The sequence below is a fragment of the Ceratocystis lukuohia genome (assembly GCF_044167205.1).
Source record: "Ceratocystis lukuohia strain C4212 chromosome Unknown Supercontig1_pilon, whole genome shotgun sequence".
NCBI lineage: Eukaryota > Fungi > Ascomycota > Sordariomycetes > Microascales > Ceratocystidaceae > Ceratocystis > Ceratocystis lukuohia.
Window position 1 is genome coordinate 3,604,770 of NW_027263520.1, and position 23,049 is coordinate 3,627,818.

The 23,049-nt window shown below is 50.2% G+C and overlaps 6 protein-coding genes across 6 annotated transcripts; 4 read left to right on the top strand and 2 right to left on the bottom strand.

The window, feature by feature from the left end:
• Positions 1-24: 24 nt before the first annotated feature.
• On the bottom strand, positions 25-361 carry HOO65_010909 (uncharacterized protein; the record flags this gene model as incomplete). The annotated part of the gene is made up of 2 exons (XM_071006232.1): positions 25-82; positions 141-361. 2 exons carry the CDS (start codon positions 359-361, stop codon positions 25-27), a joined length of 279 nt encoding a protein of 92 aa, XP_070862731.1.
• Positions 362-2,201: 1,840 nt separating this feature from the next.
• Positions 2,202-2,815, top strand: HOO65_010910 (Inorganic phosphate transport protein PHO88; the record flags this gene model as incomplete). The annotated part of the gene is made up of 2 exons (XM_071006176.1): positions 2,202-2,346; positions 2,424-2,815. 2 exons carry the CDS (start codon positions 2,202-2,204, stop codon positions 2,813-2,815), a joined length of 537 nt encoding a protein of 178 aa, XP_070862732.1.
• A 1,438-nt stretch (positions 2,816-4,253) lies between these two features.
• HOO65_010911 (Late secretory pathway protein AVL9) lies at positions 4,254-6,915 on the top strand (the record flags this gene model as incomplete). The annotated part of the gene is made up of 3 exons (XM_071005438.1): positions 4,254-4,735; positions 4,885-6,469; positions 6,532-6,915. 3 exons carry the CDS (start codon positions 4,254-4,256, stop codon positions 6,913-6,915), a joined length of 2,451 nt encoding a protein of 816 aa, XP_070862733.1.
• A 2,052-nt stretch (positions 6,916-8,967) lies between these two features.
• Positions 8,968-13,989, top strand: HOO65_010912 (putative 115 kDa protein in type-1 retrotransposable element R1DM; the record flags this gene model as incomplete). Its single annotated transcript, XM_071005259.1, has 3 exons — positions 8,968-10,432; positions 10,744-13,702; positions 13,749-13,989. 3 exons carry the CDS (start codon positions 8,968-8,970, stop codon positions 13,987-13,989), a joined length of 4,665 nt encoding a protein of 1,554 aa, XP_070862734.1.
• Positions 13,990-15,408: 1,419 nt separating this feature from the next.
• Positions 15,409-18,193, bottom strand: HOO65_010913 (Cullin 1; the record flags this gene model as incomplete). Its single annotated transcript, XM_071005420.1, has 6 exons — positions 15,409-15,597; positions 15,692-17,577; positions 17,658-17,737; positions 17,861-17,877; positions 17,981-18,050; positions 18,135-18,193. 6 exons carry the CDS (start codon positions 18,191-18,193, stop codon positions 15,409-15,411), a joined length of 2,301 nt encoding a protein of 766 aa, XP_070862735.1.
• A 2,700-nt stretch (positions 18,194-20,893) lies between these two features.
• HOO65_010914 (Regulator of phospholipase D SRF1) lies at positions 20,894-22,431 on the top strand (the record flags this gene model as incomplete). Its single annotated transcript, XM_071005769.1, has 2 exons — positions 20,894-21,083; positions 21,158-22,431. The coding sequence occupies 2 exons, from the start codon at positions 20,894-20,896 to the stop codon at positions 22,429-22,431; spliced, it is 1,464 nt and encodes a 487-aa protein (XP_070862736.1).
• Positions 22,432-23,049: the final 618 nt, after the last annotated feature.

Below are 23,049 nucleotides of genomic sequence, written 5' to 3' on the forward strand. Positions count from 1 at the left end.
CCTGGGTTAAGATGTACGCGAATATCATGTGCTGTCGGGGTCCCCATGGCGGATACTAGATAGTCTACTGTCGTTGACGGCCCTAGAGTGAGCTTGTACGTATGTCTTGGCGGAGCATCCCACCGAGGCACTTCACGCACCTCGGCTTGTACCACAACGTTGTTCGGTGGTGTAGGTGCAGGGCTAACGAAGATTCCACAGCAGGGAACATGATGTTGCTGATGCGTGTGGTGGCGCGGATGGCAGTGCGTATGGTGTGGCGGCGGAGGGAAGACCATGCAAGCTTGCGGCGTAGGTTGGCGAGGTGGTGTAGTGCTGTATGGTGGGTAGCGTGGAGGGGTGACCGTTTGGTTGGTTGCATGGTTCCAAAGCCACGGAGGGGACCAGAAGGTCGGCTCTGTCGGCGAGTGAGAGCGGGCGGGCGGCATTGGGAGGTAGGCCCCATCAGGTTTAGGGGGGTAGGCCATTGGTGGCAGTTTGTTTTATGCAAACAAAAACTTGAAATCAATCGGCAGTAATCGGTGTCTCTTTTCCTCTCTGTGTATTATTGGCTTGAGCAAAAACCTTAATTTTGCAATCAAGAGACTTGAACGTAAAAGAAGCGGGGAAGTGATTTTATGAGATGAAAACAAGAAGTTAGAGCAGGTGAGCAGTGCTTTGCCATGCACTTATATAAGTCTCCTTCTGTCTTGTTAATAGTCTAGTTGTTACGCATGTTTGCCCTACCTAGTATCAAACCGCCCAATCACAACACCAGACCGGACAAACCGATGCCCATAGGCTACCTGCCTGTCCCGGTCTACCTATTCCTCCACTGTATGTTCCCGCGTATGATGCCACTACGCTGTCTCCTGCTCACTCGGCTGATTGTTTCGCATTCGGATCACCAGGGAATCCTTTGATGGAATGGATGATGGCCTTGTCTGGGTCGTTTGAATCCTAACGTTGCACGCATTGTTGTCGGAGAGAGCGTCCGGTGACTCTATGGCCATAGGCGGTGTATGCTGGCCATTATGTAAGCAGGTGAACCACACGGAAATCTGTTTGCCTAGCTTCTCATGACCTTTCTTGGTCTTTGTGTGTAGTTGACGACAAGATAGTGTTGACTAAGAGTGCTGTTAGTGGGAATGTCTTAATTCTTGGTTACACAAACTCACCGCAAGGATCAAGCCGCCATGATAGGGTTAATTACCCTGTTTTGGTCTGGCCAGATTGCAATAGCCAAACCGAAGCACAAAGAAGGTTCCATAATTGTATTGATTGATTGTGCCGGTTTGACAAGGCCCTGCCCTGCGCCTTTGACAGGGCCCTATAATGGACTTTGTGTTTTTTCAAGCATTCTATTTTCAGTAGCTTATAGAGGGCTGGGCCTCTCTACAGCGCTGTACGGGCTCTTCGGACACTTCTGATTGCTTGCCATATATTATTGCTACAAGTACCTAGTACCTTTTCTGCCGCTACACTGACAGGCGGGCTAGGCTCCGCCATCTCTTGGTTGAATTTCTTCACACGTATTATTTTTCTTCCCGTCTTTCTTCTTCTTTCTTTTCTTCCTCTTCAACTTATCGTCCCTCCACGTTCACTTTCGCTGCTTGTTACTTTGTTGGCTGCGCGCTCCTCTTCCATTCTCTCTTTTTTTCGGTCTTCTTTTTTTCCTCTTGTATCTTAATCCCCCATTTTCGACATCGCGAATCTTTCATTAGACATAATGGCCGGCCTTCCTCCTGCAGTGTGAGTCTCTTTCTCCCTCCCTCTCTAAGCATCGCAATTGCTCGCCTTGATCGACCGGTTTCTTTCTGCGGCCGCCATGGTCGCACATTGCCGTGCTGTGCGCCATACACGAACTCTTCTGTGCGCGACTCGCTCATTTTTTGCGACCAGCACCCAGCACCCAGCGCCCAGCATCCAGCGTCCAGCGTCCAATGCTCGTACTGGCTGGCTAAACCGGGCTGAATCCAATTGGACTGAACTGGCTAATGGAGAGACGAATACAACGCCCACCAATATGACGCGTTTACGCCCTCTTTAGACCATTGCAGTTGACCAGCAGCGGCGCCCCCCATAGATAGTCACCGGGATCAAATCGAGCCACCCCGATCGAGCAACGATGACACAAGCACACAAGCACCACAATCCCCTCGTTATAACTCCTTGTTCGTGCTAACCTTTCATTTCCTCATTTCAGAGTCAACATCCTCATCATGCTTGGCATGATGCAGGTCGCAAAGCGTGTTCCTTTTGAAGACCCAAATGTCCTCAACATGGTCCGTGGTGGATACATTCTCAGCAACGTTATTATCCTGGGCCTTTACCTCGTGATCCAGGCTAAGGTTCAGAAGAAGAAGGGTATGTCCATCCGAAATCCATTAAAATGTCCAATTAATGCAGTAAACCTTGCTAATGCCATCTCCCTCTATTTGTAGATCTGACTGTCCTTAAGTACGTCGAGCCTGCCCCCATGGGTTCCACCGAAGAGCCCAAGCTGGTAGCCACTACCATCCACGAGTACGATATGTCCCAGCTGCGTACTCTTATGCGCGGTCAAGTTACAGCCGTCGCCATCATGTGCGTCCTGCACCTTTACATGAAGTACACCAACCCTCTCCTGATCCAGAGCATCCTGCCCCTCAAGACTGCCCTCGAGGCCAACCTAGTCAAGATCCACATCTTTGGTCAGCCCGCTGTTGGCGAGCTCAAGCGTCCCTTCAAGGCTGCTGCCGGCTTTGCCCAGTCCCTCCAGGGTGCTGCTCAGACTGATGCCAAGTCCGTCAAGGCTGCTGAGCGTGCTGGCCGGGGCGGTGCCAAGGAGGAGTAAACATTTGTGTGTACTTGTGTATGTAGGATAGGATAGAAAGTAATACAGGGTAAAGAGATCTGTATAGCGACTTGAATACATAGTCACCTTGAACATGTGGGCGTGCGTAGGCTGTATGGGGGGGGGGGGATGCAATGTCAACGGCGGGCAATTTTTTATCGGTATCTTCCCCCAGGCACACGCTTGATTGATTTATGCTGCCCCTCCCCGTCTCATCGTCTATACTGGCTAAAATACTAGTAAAAGGCGACAGTGCAACCCTAATTATTGTGACCCTTTGTACATCATAGCCTGTTCATGCCGTGATGTGTTGTCAGCGATATCTCGTGGAGCCTTGATTGATGTAATAGCAAAAGATCCCTGTTGGTAGTGGACCCCTGTGAACACAAGTTGTGACAACGCAGAGCCAAATGGCTTTGTCGGCTATTTCGCAGTTATATACACTATCGACAACTAGTTGAGTTGTAGCACATGGCGTTTCTCAAAGCAAGCCTTGCTTAGGCGAGCGGCAATTTTGGCTTGGCACGCTTTGAAAACTTTGTCTCGTCGAGAACAAGACGAAGAAGAACAAAGAAGAGTAAGAAAGAGCAGTCAATACAGGAAAACAAAAGCATAGGTAGGACATATGAATGAACAATCTTGAGCTGCTTTTTTATCGAGAAAAGATGGCCGTAACCCAACACGCACCAGCCCACCAAGGAAGAGAGCTTGATCGATCAAAACAGAAGTTAGTGGGACCTGTCCGTCTTGGGGGTTTCGAGGCTTTGGAGAAGGGGAAGGGTAATTTCCTTCTGATCTCATTTCTCCTAACAAAACATCAGAAGTCAACAAAACCCGGAGCCCACGAAGAGGAAAGAGTAACAGCTAGTAGTTGCTGGTTTTGTCATGTTTCATCCCCAAGCAATTTATTTCTCTTCTATTCATTACTTTTCGACTTTTATCTTTTTTTAAACTCTTTTCAATCAATTTCCCCTGCATGCTTCTCTTTTTTTTTTCTTTTGCTCTCCCCACGACAGATAGATAGCAAGCAACCAAGACAACAACGAATAAGACAGCGAGAGAAACACAGCAGAAGCACAAGCAACACAGGGGAAAAAAACGGACGAGACAGGAAGCGCAGGCCAAAAAGAACAGACCAATCACGTCTCGATAAGCGTATAGAGAATCTTCTTAAAGAAGATAACTGACGATCGTGTCGTTGATCGCTGCTTCTTGCTTCTTGCTTCTTGCCTCTTGCTTCTTGCTTCTTGCTTCTTGCCTCTTGCTTCTTGCCTCTTGCTTCTTGCCTCTTGCCTATGATCTCGGCCTTCCCTTCTCCCCCCCCCATATCCTGCCCCTGCCCCCAACGCTTCTCTCTTAGTTCGCCCGCTCCTTCTCTTACAGGCAGTCTTTCCGTTGGCTTGTTTGGCCCCCGAAAAAAAAGCTTCACTGAGTGAAAATGAGCACAGAAGAGCCAATTGATCCGTGGAAGGAACCACAGGCCCAAACTGAGGAAGTTGCCCCAACTCCCGAAGATATCAAACAGACCTTACCCTCTCCGCCATCTCCTGCTTCCGCTTCTCCTCCTCGATCCCCTTTGCCTAATCCAAATTCCGCCTCTATCACGACGTCAGCGGCCGATACCGTCTCTACACCGCCTGTTTCTTCACCACCTGCCGCTGCAAGCACAGATCCCGCGCCAATACCCGCCATCACACCGGTGCTCAAAATCGCACCCGGAGTCTTATCGCAAATCGAACCGAGCACGCCCTCAACACCGAGCCAAGCTGGGTTTATTCCTCTTGTTTCCGTTGTAGACTTTCATCATGCACGTGGACCTGAAGTCGAGTATTGGTTTGGGGCTGATGAGGGGCAGGACCCTGCTGCCGAGTACGGCTGGTCACTACTCCCGTTCATGGCACTGAGTGACGGAGCGCATGCGTGAGTGCTCAACCCCTCCAAACTTGAATGAATCGTCCTTTTTACACGTTTATGGGCTCCTTTTTGGTCCCTTTCTTATTGTTTTCTCTCTTCTCTCCCTTTCCCTTGATTACTTGTTTGCACAAGCTCTTTTTGCATGTGATTCCCAGAACCAACCCAATCGCTAACATTTCCATTTGCTACTACAGGTCCTCCGAGGACTTTTCCTACTTTACGCTTCTCCGCCCCGAAAGCCCCATGAACGGCCCCGCCATATCTCTCTTCGGGATAGCCTGCACCCGCCAACTAGACTCTACAATGCTCAAGGTTCGCCCGCCGGATGTTACTCGCTCTACCGTACAGAAAGCCGTTGTGGTTATTACAGACAGCCCACAGCATTTTGGCATGCTGCGTGAGCGGCTCAGCATCGTCACACAGGCTTGGTTTGCGCAGCGCGAGTTTACAGACGTTGAAATCTTACACCACTTCCAGGAGAGTCTAGCAGACGACAAACGTCGCGGCATGATGGCGCCCAATGTTGATGGCGGTGACCAGTACTTGGGCCTATCTCTGCGAGAATTCGTACATGAGTTCAAGTGGCAAACTCTTGTTCTGCTCAAGTGCTGTTTGCTTCAACCTAAGATGCTTTTCTTTGGCACGCGCTGTGACCGTCTTTGTATGGTGCAGTTTTGTCTAATATCTTTGATCCCACGACTGATCCGAAGCATGCAAGACTGTGCCGATCCAGATCTGAATGCTTACGAAAAGACGCTAGCCAAATCAGTCAGCTTCCGCAGTAGTGACCGCGCCAGCACACTGGCATTCATGGGCCTGCCATTACAAATCTTCGGAAAAGGCGCTTTGTTCGGGCCATATACACCATTGCAACAGCTAGATGTGCTAGCTGATGTTGGGACTAAGAGCTACATTGTGGGCAGCACCAATAGTCTTCTTCTACAACAACGCGACCGGTACTCAGATATCCTGATCAATCTTGATGAGAACACTATAAACATCACGTCGTCCTCTCTGCGCTCAGCTCTTAGTCTGACCGCTGCTGATCGTCGTTGGATAGACTTTCTCACACAAGCTGTCAACGATACATGGGATGATGCCAATCCAGCAAACCCTACCAATCTTCAGTACATGGGATCTGAAGCATTCATCCGCATGCAATTCGAGGAGTATATAATAGCTATGTTATCTTCGGTCCGCTATCACCTCTTCATTCAGAAGGATCCATCGAAACGCCTTGCTCATATTGATGGCGACCCAGCCTTGGATTTTGGTCTCGATTGGATTGAAGCCTGGACACGTACTGAGAACCATCGTATGTGGTACACTCATACAGACGATGCTATATTCGACGTTGTCGAGCCGCGCCACCCTTGCGCAGGTGGTTTAACCATAGACGACGTGCAGCGGCGAATTTCTGAACAAGTCAAGGAGCTTCACTTAGATGACAAGCTAGCTCAAGGCAAAGAAGCAATTGGCCGCAACTGGGCTGCCGGCAAAGATCGGGCGTCGGCAGTTGTCAACAAGTTCTGGACCGATATGGAGGCATTTCGCGAGCTACAGCGCAAGAAGGCCGAAGAGGAAAAGCAAAAAGCAGCCGAGGCTCGGACTCAGAGTCAAGGCCCAGAGCAAGCACCAAATAGTGCCAAGAGTAGTAACCAAAGCACAATCACTGATGAAAAGGCACCAGTGATGACGGTTGGAGAGCGAGCAAGCTCGTACATGAGCAGCTGGGCTAGTGTAAGTTCTTGCTAGTCCATTTACCCCGTATGAGCCAAGAACTAATTAATATATGTATATAGTGGGCCGGTGAGAAACGAAAGACTGGAGGCGGCTGGGGATTTGGCCGCAAGACCTCTCCCAATACACCGACAAATTCTGATTCACCACCATCAGGCAACACCGCCACTAGCACTGACAGTGGTTACAATGATAAGACAAGAGATGTATCTTCATCTCCTAGTGCTCCTGCCGGTCACTACCGCTCCTTGCATACATCGAATCTGTCTGGCTCATCGTTCGAGCTGGCTGCTGATATTCACTCTGATGATGACTACGATGATAGCCGGGCACAGCAAATTGCGCCAACTACAAGCCGGGTAGGCTCTGCCTCCACAACTACAGCTACAGCTGCAGCAAGCCCAGAGACAGTCCAGACGGCGGGTGCATTGGACACGAAATCCTGACAACCAGAGAGAAAAGCCAACCATTTACATATTGGTAGCTGATTGACGGAGTGTTTCCTCTCCGTCATTCATTCCCCTTCTCTTCTTTGTGGATTTGCATATTTCAACTCCCGCTACCTACGTCGCTTATCCTGTGTACATGCAAAGCCTTTTGTGGGTGATGGTGTCTGTTCGAATGTCTCCCCGTCCATATTTCTTGTTGTGATTCGCTTCATCTAGTGCCTAATCCAATCTATATCTGCTGATTTCCCTTGCTTGTCTACCTGTTTCTTTGGAGTCTTTGTATGTTGTTATTTTGCCGCGCGCGTTGTCACGTCTCGAAATATCAACCCGATTTACCGACCATACAATGCCAAGGAACCCTTTACTCGAATATATCCACTGTACATATCATTCCAACGCATTTGAGCTTGAAAAAGGTTATGGTGTTCAATCTTATATGTTGTATCGGCCTCATTTACTGTATTATTTTGCGTCTACCTACCTACCTAACTTAAGCTCGAACTTGAACTTTTTAAATGTCCACGGGAATCATCACGCCAAGGATTGGGAGAGGGAGAGTTGCTACCCAAGTTGTGTCAGTCGGGGTTTGCCGCATGCCTTGAACCGTGTCTTCTACTCATCCCAAATCGGAAATTATTAAGCATGATAACAAAACCTGCGAGAATATAGGGACGACGATTGACTCTGGGCCAATGAAATGGAATGGTGCTGGTAGTTACGGCTTGTCTTCCAAAGGGACGAACCCACCCCCAAGGCGCCTAGCCCTACACAAGGACCTCTATACTTCCGTGTAGATAGACAGGAGCAGGCTGAACTCTTGAAAGAAAAGGCAAGTCATTGGGCCTGGCTTCTTCTTCAGTAGGAAGTAGGCAAAGGTATCGGGTGCTGAGATCAAAGAAGTTGGGAGAAGTGGTCAATATATACTGGCCTGAGTACTGAGAAACACAAACACCGGATGTGTATGCTCAGGCAAGCAGACAGCAGTTGACAATTAGCGTAAAAGCCAAGTATAAACCAACGTCATAGCACACGATAGGTCCAGCAAAGATGCACGTATCCCCTACATTCTTGTTTCACTGCATTTGGGTTCCCGGCCACTCGGAAACCCACAAAAACAAGACGACAGACGCAAAGACAAAGGCAAAGGGAGCGGCGGTTAAAGCCACAGACTGTCACATGTCTTTAAATCCTGGCTACCATATCAGTGGCGATCTTAGGACATGGGGACTTCGAGAAGTACCGGCAACAGTTCCAGAACCACTCAGCTCTCCTACGATGCCCCGCCTACGACAAGGACTAGAAAGAGACGCATGCGTAGACATGCCAAAAGAAAAGAACCCGTAGGCCGGACCCCATGTCACCAAGCTACCAAAGACAGCCAAAGACAGAATCGCACTTGAAAGAAAGTGCTAAAGGCAAACACAAGACAAGAAATAAGCTACGGGCAGGTCGAGCCCGCATTAGTTTTGACTGCCTTTCGTTTTTTTCTTCTCTTAGTTTTTGATCAGAAGCTGAGCAGACGAGTCTAGCTATAAGGGAGCGATCCGCGTGGGCGCCTATTGGGATTGTGTAGTCGTAGCCCGAGCTGCTTAGACACAGGCAGTAGAAGTACGGAAAACCGGTGTCAAAAAACGCGGTCCTGTCCGGAGCTCCGGGATTCCACGAGCTTGAGCGTATTTAACATAAAAGTGGGCCCCGAAAGACCGAAGAGAATAAATAGAGTTTTATTGTCAATATTTATCGGAAATCAATAGGGGACATGGTCTAGTGGTATGACGGATCCTTAGCATAGTTGAAGCTTGTCGGAGCGGTCGCTAAGCATGGATCAGGTCCGGGGTTCGATTCCCCGTGTCTCCAGCTCTTTTTGCCGGATGGGGGGGGGATATCCTCTTTTTTTTAGGCAACCACCCACCCCCACCACCCACTTATCATTACGTCTTCATAACCAGCGGGCGGGAATCAACTCCAGGAAAAGGAGGTAACCCTAGGCAACCCTTATTTTTACACTCTACAACGAAGGAACCAACGAAGAAGACAGACAGCGAAGCCATGGAGTGCGAGGGTGCACCGGATGTCGCCGCCACGGCGCAATCCGCTGAGTACCAGACAGAAAAGGAGATCATAGATCTGGTAATGACGAACGTGATAGACCTCGCTGAAGGTGAAATTGAAGAACAAGCGAGGGAAACACGAGCGGCCAACCCCATTGAACTACCAGAGAAAAGGACCATCGAGCAACAAGAAAACAAAATAGAAAAGGAAAGAAAGCATGGAGGAAAACTGACCGAACGGGAACGTAACCTCGCCATCGCTCACAAGTTCATTGCCGCCGAAAAGAAGCAGGTGGAAACCAGGGGCAACGCGCTCATTTGGCTGGCCGAGAAGCTCCCTGAAATATGCAACCAAGCCATCTCCATGGCCAAAGGGGATGCAGAAGTGAAAAAGCTGACTAGCCATGTGTCAGCTGAATTCAGAGCGATGTTCGCAAAGATACAGCATGGAAACCCCACCACAGGTGGTGAAAAGAACAAGCCGACTGACGAGACACCGAAAAAACAAAGCAAGCCGAATGGCAAGCAAACATATGCGTCAGTAGCCAAGCAGGTGTCTGAGACACAAAAACAACCAGCGCCCCCGAGAGAGAAAACGGGACCGAAACCTCCGGCCAGGGAAGCAGAGAAAAAGGTCCGGGTCTTCATCCGAGGACCAGCGTCAAACAAGGAGGAAACCGTGAGCGCCGAGCTAGCGAAGATTTTCAAGGGTACGCCCAAAGAGTTCGAAACGAAGAAGGTAAACTCAGGCTGGGCATTCTACATTGAGAAGAGCAAGGCAACCACAACAAACCTAGAAAGGGCAAAGACAGCATGTGGCGCAAGAGCGTGTGAGTTGGACAGCAAGTGGACACACGCACGAATCACTGGCCTGTCGGATTTCTATGTCCTCAACGAGGGGGGCCCCGTGCCCACAAAGAATGAGGAATGGTTCACCGGACAAATTGCACGGCAAACCGGGGGACAAGTCAAGGCCATCAAGTGGCAGATTGAGGCGGAGAAGTACAAGGACGCCACCCTCCGCGTCGCCATCGACCTGCCGGAAGGCAAAACACTCCCCTCGGCCATGAAATTCGAGGGAAGCAACAATGCGGCACAAGTCAAAAGGTGCAGGACCCCGTCCCTACCTTTATGCCGCACCTGCTGGGAAGCGCATCCCACCACAGGCTGCAAAGCACCCCCGAGGTGCAGGCTCTGCGGGAGCCGCAACCATCAGGAGAAGGAGCACTCTGGCCCACCCACAGCCTGCATTGTGTGCAACACTGCGGGACACGCAGCAGGAGAGGCATCCTGCAAAAGGGACGCCCGGGGGAGGAAGTCCGCGACAGGACCAGAGACCCAGGTGCAGGGGAAGAGAAAGGACGACGGCCAAGGCTACAAGAAAAGAAAAAGAACAGCCACAGCGGAATCCGAGTCCGAGCCTGAAACCGAAAGCGAACCAGCCCAACCCTGCCAAGACGCATGTTAGGAGACCTAACGATCTGGAGCGTCAATGCTGGAAAAGGGGAACCGAACCACGTGAATGCACTACGACAGGCGGTCGAGCAGAGAGTAGACATTCTCCTGATACAGGAACCCTGGATCGGTCAGCATAAGGACAGAACAAAGGACCACCCGGAATTCACTCGGCATAGCCCGAGAGATGGATGGGAGGACCGCCCCAGAAGCATAGCCTACGTACGAAAAGACATAAAAACAACGGAGACGCACCAGGACCATCCGGACCTATGCCCGATCCGTATAAAAACAACGCAGGGGACGCTTCAACTGATAGGGGCATACAACGCTCCAGAAAGCCGCAACTGCATAAGGCCGGGCGAAGGCCTGCAGGAGCTCATGCGCTCAGAAAAAGAGAGCGCATGGATAGCGATAGGGGACCTCAACGCACATCACGGAACATGGGACGCTAATCCCAGGGAAAATGAAGCGGGGAGGACCCTGGAAAGCTGGATGAGAGACAATGACCTTACCGTGCTCAACGACAAAGACGAACACACACACAGCGCCGGCAGGGTCATAGACCTCGTCATCACACCTCAAACAACAGTGGGCAAATGGACAACCTGCATGAAGCTGATACCAGGAAGCACTAGCGACCACGAGATTATTGAGGTGAAAGTAAGGACAAGGACAACACGGAAAAGACCCGAAGCAAAGTGGAGGCTAAAGAAAATGAACGTCGACAAGTTCGTCGCAACATGCAATCAAGAAGCTGACCAGCTGGAAAAGCTTTTAGAGGGCAGTGGCGACGCACTAGACACAGCTGAGCTCCTTGCCAAGGGTCTGATAGCAACTGTAGAGAGGGCACTTGAGGCTTCAACACCAAAAACGCCCCCCAACATTGTTCTCAAACCGTGGTGGAACGAAGGGTGCAAGGAGCAGAACGCGCGGATGAGGAGAGCCCGAATAGACCACCGCAACCAACCCACAGACAGCCAGAAGAGGGACGAATATGCGAAGCAACGAAAAGCAATGAGGAAAGAAATCACCAAGGCAAAGAGAGCCCTCATGAGCAAGATCATAGCCGGACTGAAGGAACCGAAGGACGTCTTCCGCGCTGTCAAATGGGCCAACGACAAGGTAGACAGACGCATCCCCCTGCTGCAGAGACCCGACAAGACGAAAACCACCTGCACAGCCGAGTCAGTAGCGTTGCTCCTGGAGACACACACAAAGGAACACACAGAAAATGAGTGGTGTTTTCACGAACCTAACCCAGAGGCAAGTGAATGGCCATCCCTCACCCGAGAGGAAGTGAGAGATTCTCTGTGGAAACCTGCGAACACGGCCCCAGGAGCAGACCGCATCACAAACGAGGTTTGGAAAAGGGCATGGGAACCGCTAGGCAACATGATAACGAAGCTGTACAACCTCTGCTTGGAGAACGGAAACCACCCAAGCATCTTCAAAGAGGCAGACCTAGTAGCGATCCCGAAACCTGGACGACCACGCGACGAGCCCAGATCGTACCGACTCATATCACTCCTACCCACCCTGGGAAAAGGCATGGAGAGAGCCGTGGCGAGAAGGCTAGCAGAAGAGGCGGTCCAAAAAAGGATCATCCCAAGGAACTACATCTGCGCAGTACCGAAGAGGGCGGTCACGGACCTCCTCATCGAACTGCGCGGAAGGATAGAAGACGCACAGCTCTGGAAAAAAGTCACTTCGATCCTGACCTTCGACATCAAGGGCGCTTTCGACGCGGTTGAACCAGCGAGAATGGAACGACAGCTGTCGGAGAGCCGATGGCCGACCAAACTGTGTCGCTGGGTCAGAAGTTTCATGGAGGGAAGGACAGCACGCATGAGAACGGAAGAAGGCTGGACGACGAAGCGAGTAGGAGGCTCCCTCCCACAAGGCTCTCCAGTCTCGCCCATCCTATACATGCTCTTCATGGCTCCCATCTACAGGAGGATACCAAACCTCCTAGGATACGCAGACGATGGAGCACTGGTAGTTAGAGGCCAATCTTTCGAAGACAACTGCCAAAAAATCAAATCACTGATGGAAACAGTGATAGAATGGACGGCACAGAACGGGCTAGACCTTGACCCAGGAAAGTCGACACTCCTGCACATTAAAGGCAGGAGGAGGATCACTGAGAACCCATCTGTCACAATCGAAGGAATGGGAGAGGTGAAACCCACACCAGCAAAGGAACCAATGAGATGGTTGGGGCTTCACATCGACTCTAGCCTACTCTTCAAGGGCCACGTAGAGAGAACGGCAGCAAGCATCAACCGAGTAGCCAACGGCCTGAGATACCTGGCCGGATGCTACAAGGGAGCAGACACAACATGCATGCTGAACGCAGCCCGAGCGTGTGCGCTGAGCAAAGCCCTATTTGCATCGAGTACATGGATGGGAACTGAGACGACAAAAACAGCAACGGAAAAAGTTAACGTCGCAATCAGAAACTGCCTGAGGGCAGCACTGCCCATGTACTGCACGACACCAAAAGAGTGCCTGCACCACGCAGCAGGCCTCCCGCCGATCGAACTCCTGTGGGAGGACGAAAGGAGAAGGGAAGCCATACGCTGGCACACACTGGACATAGATCATACTCTGCGAGGAGGAGCACATAATCCAGTCGTGATGAGGCTACGAAGACTGCTTCCGGCGAGAATGGAAACACACATGACACTGAAACCGACAGTCGCAGGACCAAGCATGCCCCCTCGAAAGTGGCTCAGCAAAGAGAAAGAGGCTGAGAAACACAGAGAGGAGGTGGACATGGCCACTGTAGGAACACTCATAGCATACTCTGATGGCTCGAAAGACGCAAAGGGAAACACAGGAGCAGGTTGGGTCACCACCATGGACGGAACCACCCTGGAAACAGGACATAGTGCTCTGGGCAAATGGGTGGAGGTTGCAGACGCAGAAGCGTACGGGGCATGCGAAGCAGCCAAGCGGGCCGTGATGCACACAGACGCCGAGGAAATCTGGATATGTCTGGACAACCAAGGAGTAGTCGACCGACTGCGCAACCCGCAAAAGCGAAACAGTACCTCCCAGGACATCATCGACAGAACGAAACGGATCCTAAACACGTGGAAGAACAGAAAGGACAGGAGACGCGTCCAAGTGCTTTGGGTCCCAGGACATGTAGGCCTGGAGGGAAACGAACAAGCCGACGCTCAAGCCAAGCTCGGATGCCTCGGACACGTCCGCGAACCCCGCGTCAGTCTCGCAGGGGCAAAGAGGTGGAGGCGAAACCAACTGCGTGAGGAGTACGAGAAATGGTGGAAAGGGCAAAAAGGATATCGCCCATTACAGGACATTCCATGCAGCCCCCCGTTTCGAACGCCGGGCTACAAAGGAGTGGACAGAACGGAACTGGGGCACATCCTGGCAGCCAGGACGGGACATGGAGACTTTGACCAGTACCATGACCGTTTCAATCACCAATGCCCACGCAAATGCATCCACTGCAAGCAGCCGAAAGAACGAGGACACATGTGGACGTGCAAGACTTTACCAAGGCCGTGGGGTCAGAGGTTCACGGACAAGCTACTGAAAAACACAAAGGCAACAAAGTACGTTGCTAGCGTGCTACACCGGAACCTAAAGCACCTACAGCATAGGTGAGGAAGGCAGTCCTCATGGATGCACACGGCGCGGATGCAATAGCCAAAAAAAAAAAAAAAAAAAAGAAGGAGGAGGATGAACAAGGGGACGAGGAGGACGAGGGGGACGAGGGGACGAGGGGGACGAGGGGGACGAGGGGACGAGGGGGACGAGGAGGCCGGGGGACGAACGGAGGGGAGAGGGGAAGAGAGATGAGAGAGGGAGTGCTTTTTAAAAAAAAAAAAAAAAAAAAAAAGAAGAAAATAGAAGACAAGGACGGAGATGTCGAAGGGACGCGGAAGAGAATTCGGAAGGTCCTTTCTCCCGACGCCCAGGGTCTACTAAAAATGCGGCAACCGCCTCGCTGAACAGAGGACAAAACCGACGTACTCCGCCAGGGCCAATACCCAGGGCCGACAGCCGTTGGCCTCTTAGACTAGATCACTATATAGGTAGGGCGCCAAAAGCCAAAAAGAACCAGGTAACCAATCCTGGAAACACAACCACCCAACCAGCGGGGAAGCCCTTGGGGCAACGTCTTCCGGAGAAATCTCCTGGCCACAAGGCTGGACCCTCAAAAGTCATAGGAGTATTTCGAAGAGGACGAGTACCTGCAACTGCTGACTGCCCGGAGGAGGGGTCGGAAGACGACATCTTCCAACTCCCCTTCCGTCCAGAACATGCCGTCGTATTACCGGGAAAACTGGTAGGTAGACGCTAAATAGTACATACATACATACATTCATTACGTCTTACGGAGAAGGCTCCTGGCCGCAAGGCTGGACCCTCAAAAGTCATAGGAGTAGTTCGAAGAAGACGCATACCTGCAACTGCTGACTGCCCGGAGGAGGTCGGAAGACGACATCTTCTAACTCCCCTACCGTCCAGAACATGCCGTCGTATTACCGTGGAAAACCGGTAAGTAGACGCTAAATAATACATACATACATACATACATACCCACTTATCATTCATTATCACCCGTCGTATTAGTAGGTAGACGTTAAATAGCACAAACAAATCATTATCACCCAACCAACAACATAACGGGCGACTTCAAACTCCCATCATGAATAAATAAAACAGGACAAGAAGCATAGTAGTATAGCATAGCACATAATGACATTACTATAAAAGACCAAGCGAGGCAAAAGGATACAACATAAAAAAGGAAGAGAGAAGAAAAAAAAACGTAATAAAAGTCAGGTTCCCATTTCAAGCCCTGCCTGCCCACTCCCAGAAAGAAAAGAAGCAATACAAAACATGCACACGTAAAACCTGTCGTCGACAAAACCGTTGGTGACGATAAAACAACCACAAATAAAGGGAAAGAAAAATCCAGGCACGGATCCTTGCTGTTCTTTTTGTTTTACGCAAGATATCCAATAATGTCGTCGTCTAGACGCTCAATGTACTCCTTGTCCATCAGGATCTCAATACACTTCTTGATATCGGCAACCTTTGGCGTGAAGCGGGATTTGATCTGGTTGATCGTCTCGCTGACGAGTTGGGCATGCTTCATAGTCTTGCGTGCCTTCATGATACGTACCATGGCGGACTATCAGAAAATCCAAATTTGTCAGCAAGAGTATCATTATAGCAGTCATTGGAGTAAATGGTATCAAAGAATAAGGGCGAGTGGGGGGACATACCTGTATCAGAATCTTGCGATCCTCCTCAATTGTCTTGTTCGTCTCCACCTCCTCCTGCTTAGCCTCCTTCACGCCACCAACATCAAGCTTGATGCGAATCTTCTTGCTCTTGAAATCGGTGTTCAGCTTGAATGTCTTCCCGGGCCCAGGCTTGTCATCACTTGGGCTCATGAGAAGCACCTTGCCCTTTAGAATTACCGCAAGTGCACCCTCCAAAACCTCGGTCTGCAGTTGCGTCGCTGAGATCATGTCCTCCCAAGTGTATGTCGGAGTTTCGTTAAATAGCAGAAGAACAGCCATTTGATACAAAGAAACTTGGAAGGTGTAGGGGATTTTGGCGTTTTTGCAATAGTTGGCCTTGATTTCACCCTTGCACAGGTTCCAAAGCCATGTCAGCTTACGGCCCTCATGGTTACCCTTGTAGAATCGGTAGAACCGTTCGCAGTCGGCGCTAACCTCTACAGGAGGTGTGAAATTTGTTGATGGGGGAGTCAAAGGCCAGAAACCAGTTCCAAGAATCGAAAAGGTAGAGTCAGTGACTGTTTTTGTTTCTGTGTCAGCGAGATGATTACGGAAGCTAGCATTAAGGTCTTTAGAGAGCTGTATGTCCTGGAACATGCGCTGAAGCTTGTTGGTGTACTCAAAGCCACACGCTTCTTTGAGCTTGCTAATCATGCTGGTCTCTGCATCATCAGAAGCCGAATTGCTGTGGACTAAGCGACGCGCCAACATCCGGGAGTAAAACTTTTGGAAGACGTCCTTGTCCTCGATATACTTGAACACAGTCATAATCTGGTTTAGGGCGGTTTCCAGCTCAGATTCAGATACACTGTTACTACCCTTGCGTAGCAAAACGTCCGTGTACTTGGCCAAAAGCTCGGGAGACTTGTTAGAGCCAGCCTTGCACACCACGTTGCGGTTGACAAATTCCCGGCAGGCATTGTCCAATGCTCTGGTAAATTCAGGCTCATCGTTGAACGAACGCTTGACCAGGCCCTGGTAGCGAGTGTGGATGTCTAGCAAGCTATCAATGTACACTTTAGGCTCTAGCTTTTCGCTATCAGAGGCAACCTTTTGAACAGCAAGCAGGCCAGCTTTTCGAACGTGAGTTTCGAAGCGCAAACGGAGGGGCTCGAGCCCGTCAGGAATGCGGGAAAGCAGATTGAACATGCGGGCCATGTCCTCTTCACAGTCGTTATCGAGAAGGACTTGGAACTCTTCTCTCAGTAGTGTCGAGTGCTCCAGAATGAGAGCGTCGTTACAGGCCTTGCGAAGTGGGGGGCCAAGATCTTGGTGCAGATAAGTCTTTACACGCTCTTCTTCTTCCTCAAGACGAGCTTCGGCTTTGACCATGTACTCGACTACGCTATTCTCGGCGATGAACTTCTTGGATTCGGCTTGGTAAAACTGCGTTGTGGCAGCAATGAAGGGACGCTCAAAGTGGTATCTGTAAACATCGAGAGTAGATTTGGAGGTGTCGGTATCGTCCAGGCCAAGCGCAACAAATGAGTCGACAATTTGTTTGATCTGAGTGTATTCAATGGTCTCTCCACAGCGTTGACTCTGCACAAGCTTCAAAACAGCCTGCATGACCTGGCCATTGAGCTTGTCAAAGAGAACGGTGCGCCATCGTACCAAATGAAGGGTGTAAATGTCAAAGACTTTCTTTCGGCCCTCATCCATTTCTCGCTTCACCCAATGGCGGTTAAGATAACGGAAGAGGTGGTGGATGTACTTGGCGGCGGTGGTGTAGCGGTTCCATTCCTTGTTGTACAAAGCTAGGAGGGCTTCATCGGAGTAGGCTTTAGACTTTTCGGTGAGTTCCTCAAGATGGCTTATAAGATACTGATTGAGCTTGTTGTAGATTTCTTCTCCGAGAAGATGGGCTGTGGGGGAGAGTTAAGTTAGCATGGGGGGGGTGGGGGGGTTCAAGAAAAGGCGGGATTTTTCAAAAGAAGAGACACACCTCCGCGGTGAACTGACCCCCCGCTGGAGAAGCTGACACTACTTGTAGCTTTCTGTGCAGTACAAAAGTTGTGAATAGCGCTGATGAGAAAACAGTTAGATGGCGACGAAGGCAAAGATTAAAGAGGTAGAATGTAGCGAATACTATGGGGCGAGGACAGAGAAGGGAAGGCGAATAGGCAAATGAGAACGAGATCGACGTACGAGTAAACACCAACGTACTGTGAGGTTTTAGAAAAGTTAGTGAGTTGTTTTTCGGGAGCAGTAGAGGCAGGGGTAGATATGGGACAAGAGGGCAAGCCGGCAAGCTAAAATATCACGTACAATTTGCATATTCATGCCGCGTTCAAGGTCGTTCATGACACGGTCAATGCCAACCTCGAGGAACTTCCATCTGCAAAGGCACAGAGATATTGCGTTAGTTGGGGGGGGAAGGCAGACTTGGAGTTGCTTTGGTTTTTAGATGGGAATTTCATACGTTGACTCGATATCATTCTTGTTTGGCTGGGTTGGCATAGAGTATGGAAGGGCTGCCATGATTAGAGTATAAGGCCGCTGCTGGAGTAGCGGAGAAATATAGGTGAATGGTCGTTTGATTCCTTTATTCTTTTATTGCTAGAGAGCAAAATAGCAGGACAGAATCGAGACGGTTCGGGCCGCGTAGGATGGTGGGATGTCCCTAGGCGGTGACTAGGGGGATACAGACGTTTTTTTTTTTGGGGGGGGGGAGGGGCAGAGAAGAAAGGAGAGAGGTTATGGTGATGGATGATGGCAAGTTGGCTGATGACGGCGATGGCAATGACGATGACGATGGCGATGACAACGGCGACAGCGGCGGCGGCGATGGTATGACTACGAAGCGATGGAGAACCGACAACTTGGATGTCGTGAGGCAGCGCAAAGAGAGAAGAGGAGACAGAAGAAAGAAAGAGGGGGGAAGAGAGTAGAAAGACCAAAGACTTGCGGTAAATCAGATGATACTATTGATAATTGCAATTGTGGCTGAAATGGGTGTGTGTGGGTTCTTTAGTCGGCAAATGAAGCTCAGACTTAGGCCTCCAGTTTCAGTAGTAGGAACAGCAGTAGCGGCGGTAGTGGCAAGCAGTCCCAGACTCAGGCTTGGGGGCTCAGGCTTCGCAAACTAGGGAATCTGTTTTTGTTGATGCTGACAAGACAAGGGCAAGACTCAATTGAATCCAGAAATTAGATAAACAGGCAAGAAATCAAAGAACAACAGACAAGCAAAAGTCTGATAAGGGAAAAAAAAAAGCCCCGATGATACATACAGTGGAACAAGCAAGAAGGAAGGCTCGATCAAAACGAGCATCAGGACAAATGCAAGACACGTTAACTTTTCCCCACATTTAGCGGCAAGACAGGAGAGCTCTGGTTGCGTCTAAGGGTTAGGTGATGAATAGAGGGGAGGGATGCTGATTGGCTGCATGTCATAGCAATAGCGTTCTGGACTGAAAGTCTGAAAGTAGAGCGAGGCAAGACAAAGTCGGGCCACGATGAAGGAATCAAGGAACGGCAAGGGCAAAAAAAAAAAGCTGGAGAAAAAGGCCGGGAAAGAAAGCCTTTTGTGCAGGACTTTGTCAATGTCACATCAAAGGGTTACTATTCTTCTCTTTTCTTAAAACGAACGGCTGAAGACGACTCTGGAGTTCTAGACAAAAGAGAGGGCCGTCTTTAGACTGGTGACAGCTGGCAGAAGCCGGCAAGATATCGCCATCCTGTTATCTTATCGATAGCATACTTGTGGCAAAATGAACAAAGCAAGCTCTCCTTCCCTTTAGTCTACACATGTTCATGTTCGTGGCCAGGATGTCAAGCTATGACTTTCCCGAGGATATTGTATTGAGATTGAGAGACTTTCGCAGGGCTTTGCGGTGCGTGGTACCCACGTAGCCCTCGGCAAGGTAGGGAGGGGCTCTTTATTGCTGCATGCAAGCTAGGGGGCAGCAGAGGAACTTGGGAAATAAAAGGAGGGATAAGACAGACAGGCGGGCAGGTAGAGGCGGGCAGGCAGGCAGGTAGAGGCGGGCAGGCAGGCAGACAGACAGACAGACAGACAGACAGACAGACAGACAGACAGACAGACAGACAGACAGACAGACAGACAGACAAAAGCAGACAGTCTCCCTTCTACCAACTATTGTCAACCAACTAGTGGCGTGGTCTATCCACGCTCCCTAGCACTGATAGTCTGCATTGTTTCGGTTTCATTGCTTCCCTCCCCTCCCCTCCCCTCCCTGTCCCCTCCGATCGACACTGACATCGAAACTAATAGGAAGCGCTCGCTTAAGCCAACTTAAAAGAAGCTTAGCGCTGCTTCATTGTATCAAAAATAATAGGCGGCAAAGGTAGAAGCCAGACAAGAGGCAAAGGCAAGGCCTGTGCTTTCAGAAGGCCTGGCCTCAGAAGAGCTCTTTAAGCTTAATGATGTGAGACTTGAAGAAATGACAGGACGGGCGACGGCGAATCAAATCTCTGCATTTTCTTTTCACGGCAACTTGATCAGGTTATCGTGATGCAACAATTAGTTCTTGATTGCATCTTTGCGACCTTTTTTTTCTTCCCTTTCTAGTTTTGGTCTTGGCCTTGGTTCTCTGTAGCCGCAAGCATTGTTTCTCTGTCTATCGAGTGGCACGCAACTGTTCTTTGCCCTGTCGTCTATTTTTTGCCAACCTAAAAAAAGCCTGTCGATAATTTTATTCGCCTTTTATTTTATTATTTCCCTTTCTGCTTCCTTTTCCGTACGACCAACTCTTCATCCTAATCCTAAAAAACACTCGAGCCAGCTCTTCATCTACGGCGTGACTTACACACCCACGCCCTCTCTATTATGTACAATACTCTGTTGCAAGCTGTATATCTCGCTAATTCCATAACGTCGCCATCGCGCTGTCATTCTATCCTTGACGTGTTTGCTGCCTTGCTTGGCTTGCCAAGCCCCAAGCAAGCCTCCGAGTACGCTTAGGTCCAAGGGTAAACGAGCAACGAATCAACACATCCTAGAAATCGAAATCGAAATCGCCACCAATAGCTGCTGGCTCTCTCTCTCTCTCTCTCTCTCTCTCTCTCTCTCTCTCTCTTCCTTTCTTCTGCTCCCTCTATCCTGGGTCCAACTACCCGCCTACCTCTACTTCCCACACTCGTTCTTTCCATTTCTCTCCTGTAGAGCCAAGGCATACATACGGCTTTCAACATCCAGCCACCTTGTACTCCCAGTTCATCATGAACAGCCCTGATTTTCTCAAGCCTCCGGGCTCCTCGGCAAGCAACCCCACCTCTGCTTTCCGGTCCGTTTCCGACTCCCGCGGAAGCCGCACTCACAGCAACGGGAGCCGCAGCAATAGTAGTACGGGAACCACCACCGGTGCTTCTCCCATCGTCAACCCCCGAGACGCTATGCGAACCATTCCTCGTATGTTGATAAAAAGAACAAAATAGGAGATGCGAAGCTGTATAATCTAACTACTCATTGCCGCTTACCTCTAGCTTGGATATCCTCACATGAAGAACCCGACTCCTCCGCCACCTCGCCGCCACCATTAGCACCATCACAGCCATCACAACCGCTACCCACAAGCCCATTGCCCTCCAACCCACCACATCCGACACCGCCCTTCATGAGCCCGCCAAAACCTTCAGTCAAACCTGTTCACAACCATACCCCTGCCGATAATACCAGTAGTAATAGCAGCAATAGCAATCTTAGGCGTCGAATCTCCCGTGACGGCTTCATCGACTACGTTTCGCCACCACCTGCACAAAAACCATCCCTCAAGCACTTCCGCCGCCGTCTTGGGCTTGGGCGCTCCGAGCACGGCCGGCGTTGGGATCATGCACGATCTGCTGAGCCAGTGGTACAGCTCAACCACAGTTTCCTGCCGGAATGGGTTGCCAACGACCGTCCCACGTGGGGCCAGTATTTAAACTCGGTCAAATACTCCCAACGTGATGTACAATCTCATGTAGAAAGCGCTGCTGTCCTCGATCGTCTACAGCCAACCTTCAATCAACCTGCAGCTATGCCACCGTATACTGCCCTGCCTAAAACCCCCCGTATCGCATACAACGACAGCGGAACCAGCACTAGCGCCGAGCATTCTGTTGCTGCCGCCATCGGTTCCTCGCATGCCGTATCAGGGGCTAATGGTGGCGGTGGCAGCAGCCAATGCAGTCGATCCATCCCGTACCAAACTGCGCATGTCTCATACGAATCTGAAAAGCCACAGGTGCGTGTAGCATTGGGGCAGCGCATTTGGGATCTTATGATAGGACACAGCATGGTCCCGTTGTGCTGTCGGCTAATGGCACTGTGCTCTTCGATTGTCTCGCTAGCCATTGCCGTGCGCATTTTCCGCGTCAGTGGCGAGATTCAGGCATCGACGCAAGCCTCGCGGTCGCAGTCGCTCGTGGTCATCATTGTTGACACCATTGCTGTGCCATGGATCTGCTATATGACGTATGACGAATATACAGGCAAGCCATTAGGCTTGCGTTCACCCACGCACAAGGTTCTATTGATCTTGTCAGACCTGATATTCATCATTTTCAAATCAGCCAGTACGTCGCTAGCGTTTGAATATCTTGTCTCGCATGCCAACGAGCCCGATGTCAACGGCCACATGGACCCTAAGGGGCCCGAGCTGCTACGGCTATCCAAATCACTTGCGGCATTCGTGGTCATTGGGCTAATAGCCTGGACATCGACACTTGTAATCAACATCTTGCGCATTGTGGACCGTCTGGCAGACCGGCGGTTCTAGAGATACAGGCCCCTATTTCTTTTCCGTTCGCAGCGTGTTTTATATTCTTCATGTTCTTCATGTTTTTTTTTCTGTCTATGATGCTATGTTTGCTTTTGCCCATTTCTCATTGTACTTACATCCCATCTCTGTTGCTTTCCAACATCACTGCATATTTTATTCTCCCCCTCGCCCTCTTTCTCATCTGTTCAGAGCTTTCTCTTTTTTGCTATATCAGAGCGATATTGATACCCAATCTTTAGACGGTCTTATTGGGAGGCTTTTTCTGCCATCTTGTCTCTATATTTTCATGTAATGACCAAAAAAAAAACCTTTATTTTATTTTACAGATAATCCAATGGTGCTACTACGCGTTACTGTCGTTATTGCTATTGCTCCTGTTCCTGTTCTTGTTCTAAAGGATCAATGACATCATTGGTGGAATCGCTCTAACCCTGTATGTAGGGTTAACATACGCGCCTGAAATCTACACGTGAAGATGTCTAGCCATGACGCAGCAAAATGGAAGTGAAACCCTCTCGACTCGTAGTCGATACACATCGATGTCCCCCCATCCATCGCCTTGCTTATCTCCTTTATCTTCCCGCTCTTCTGATTTTTCCCCTCAGCCCTCTGACT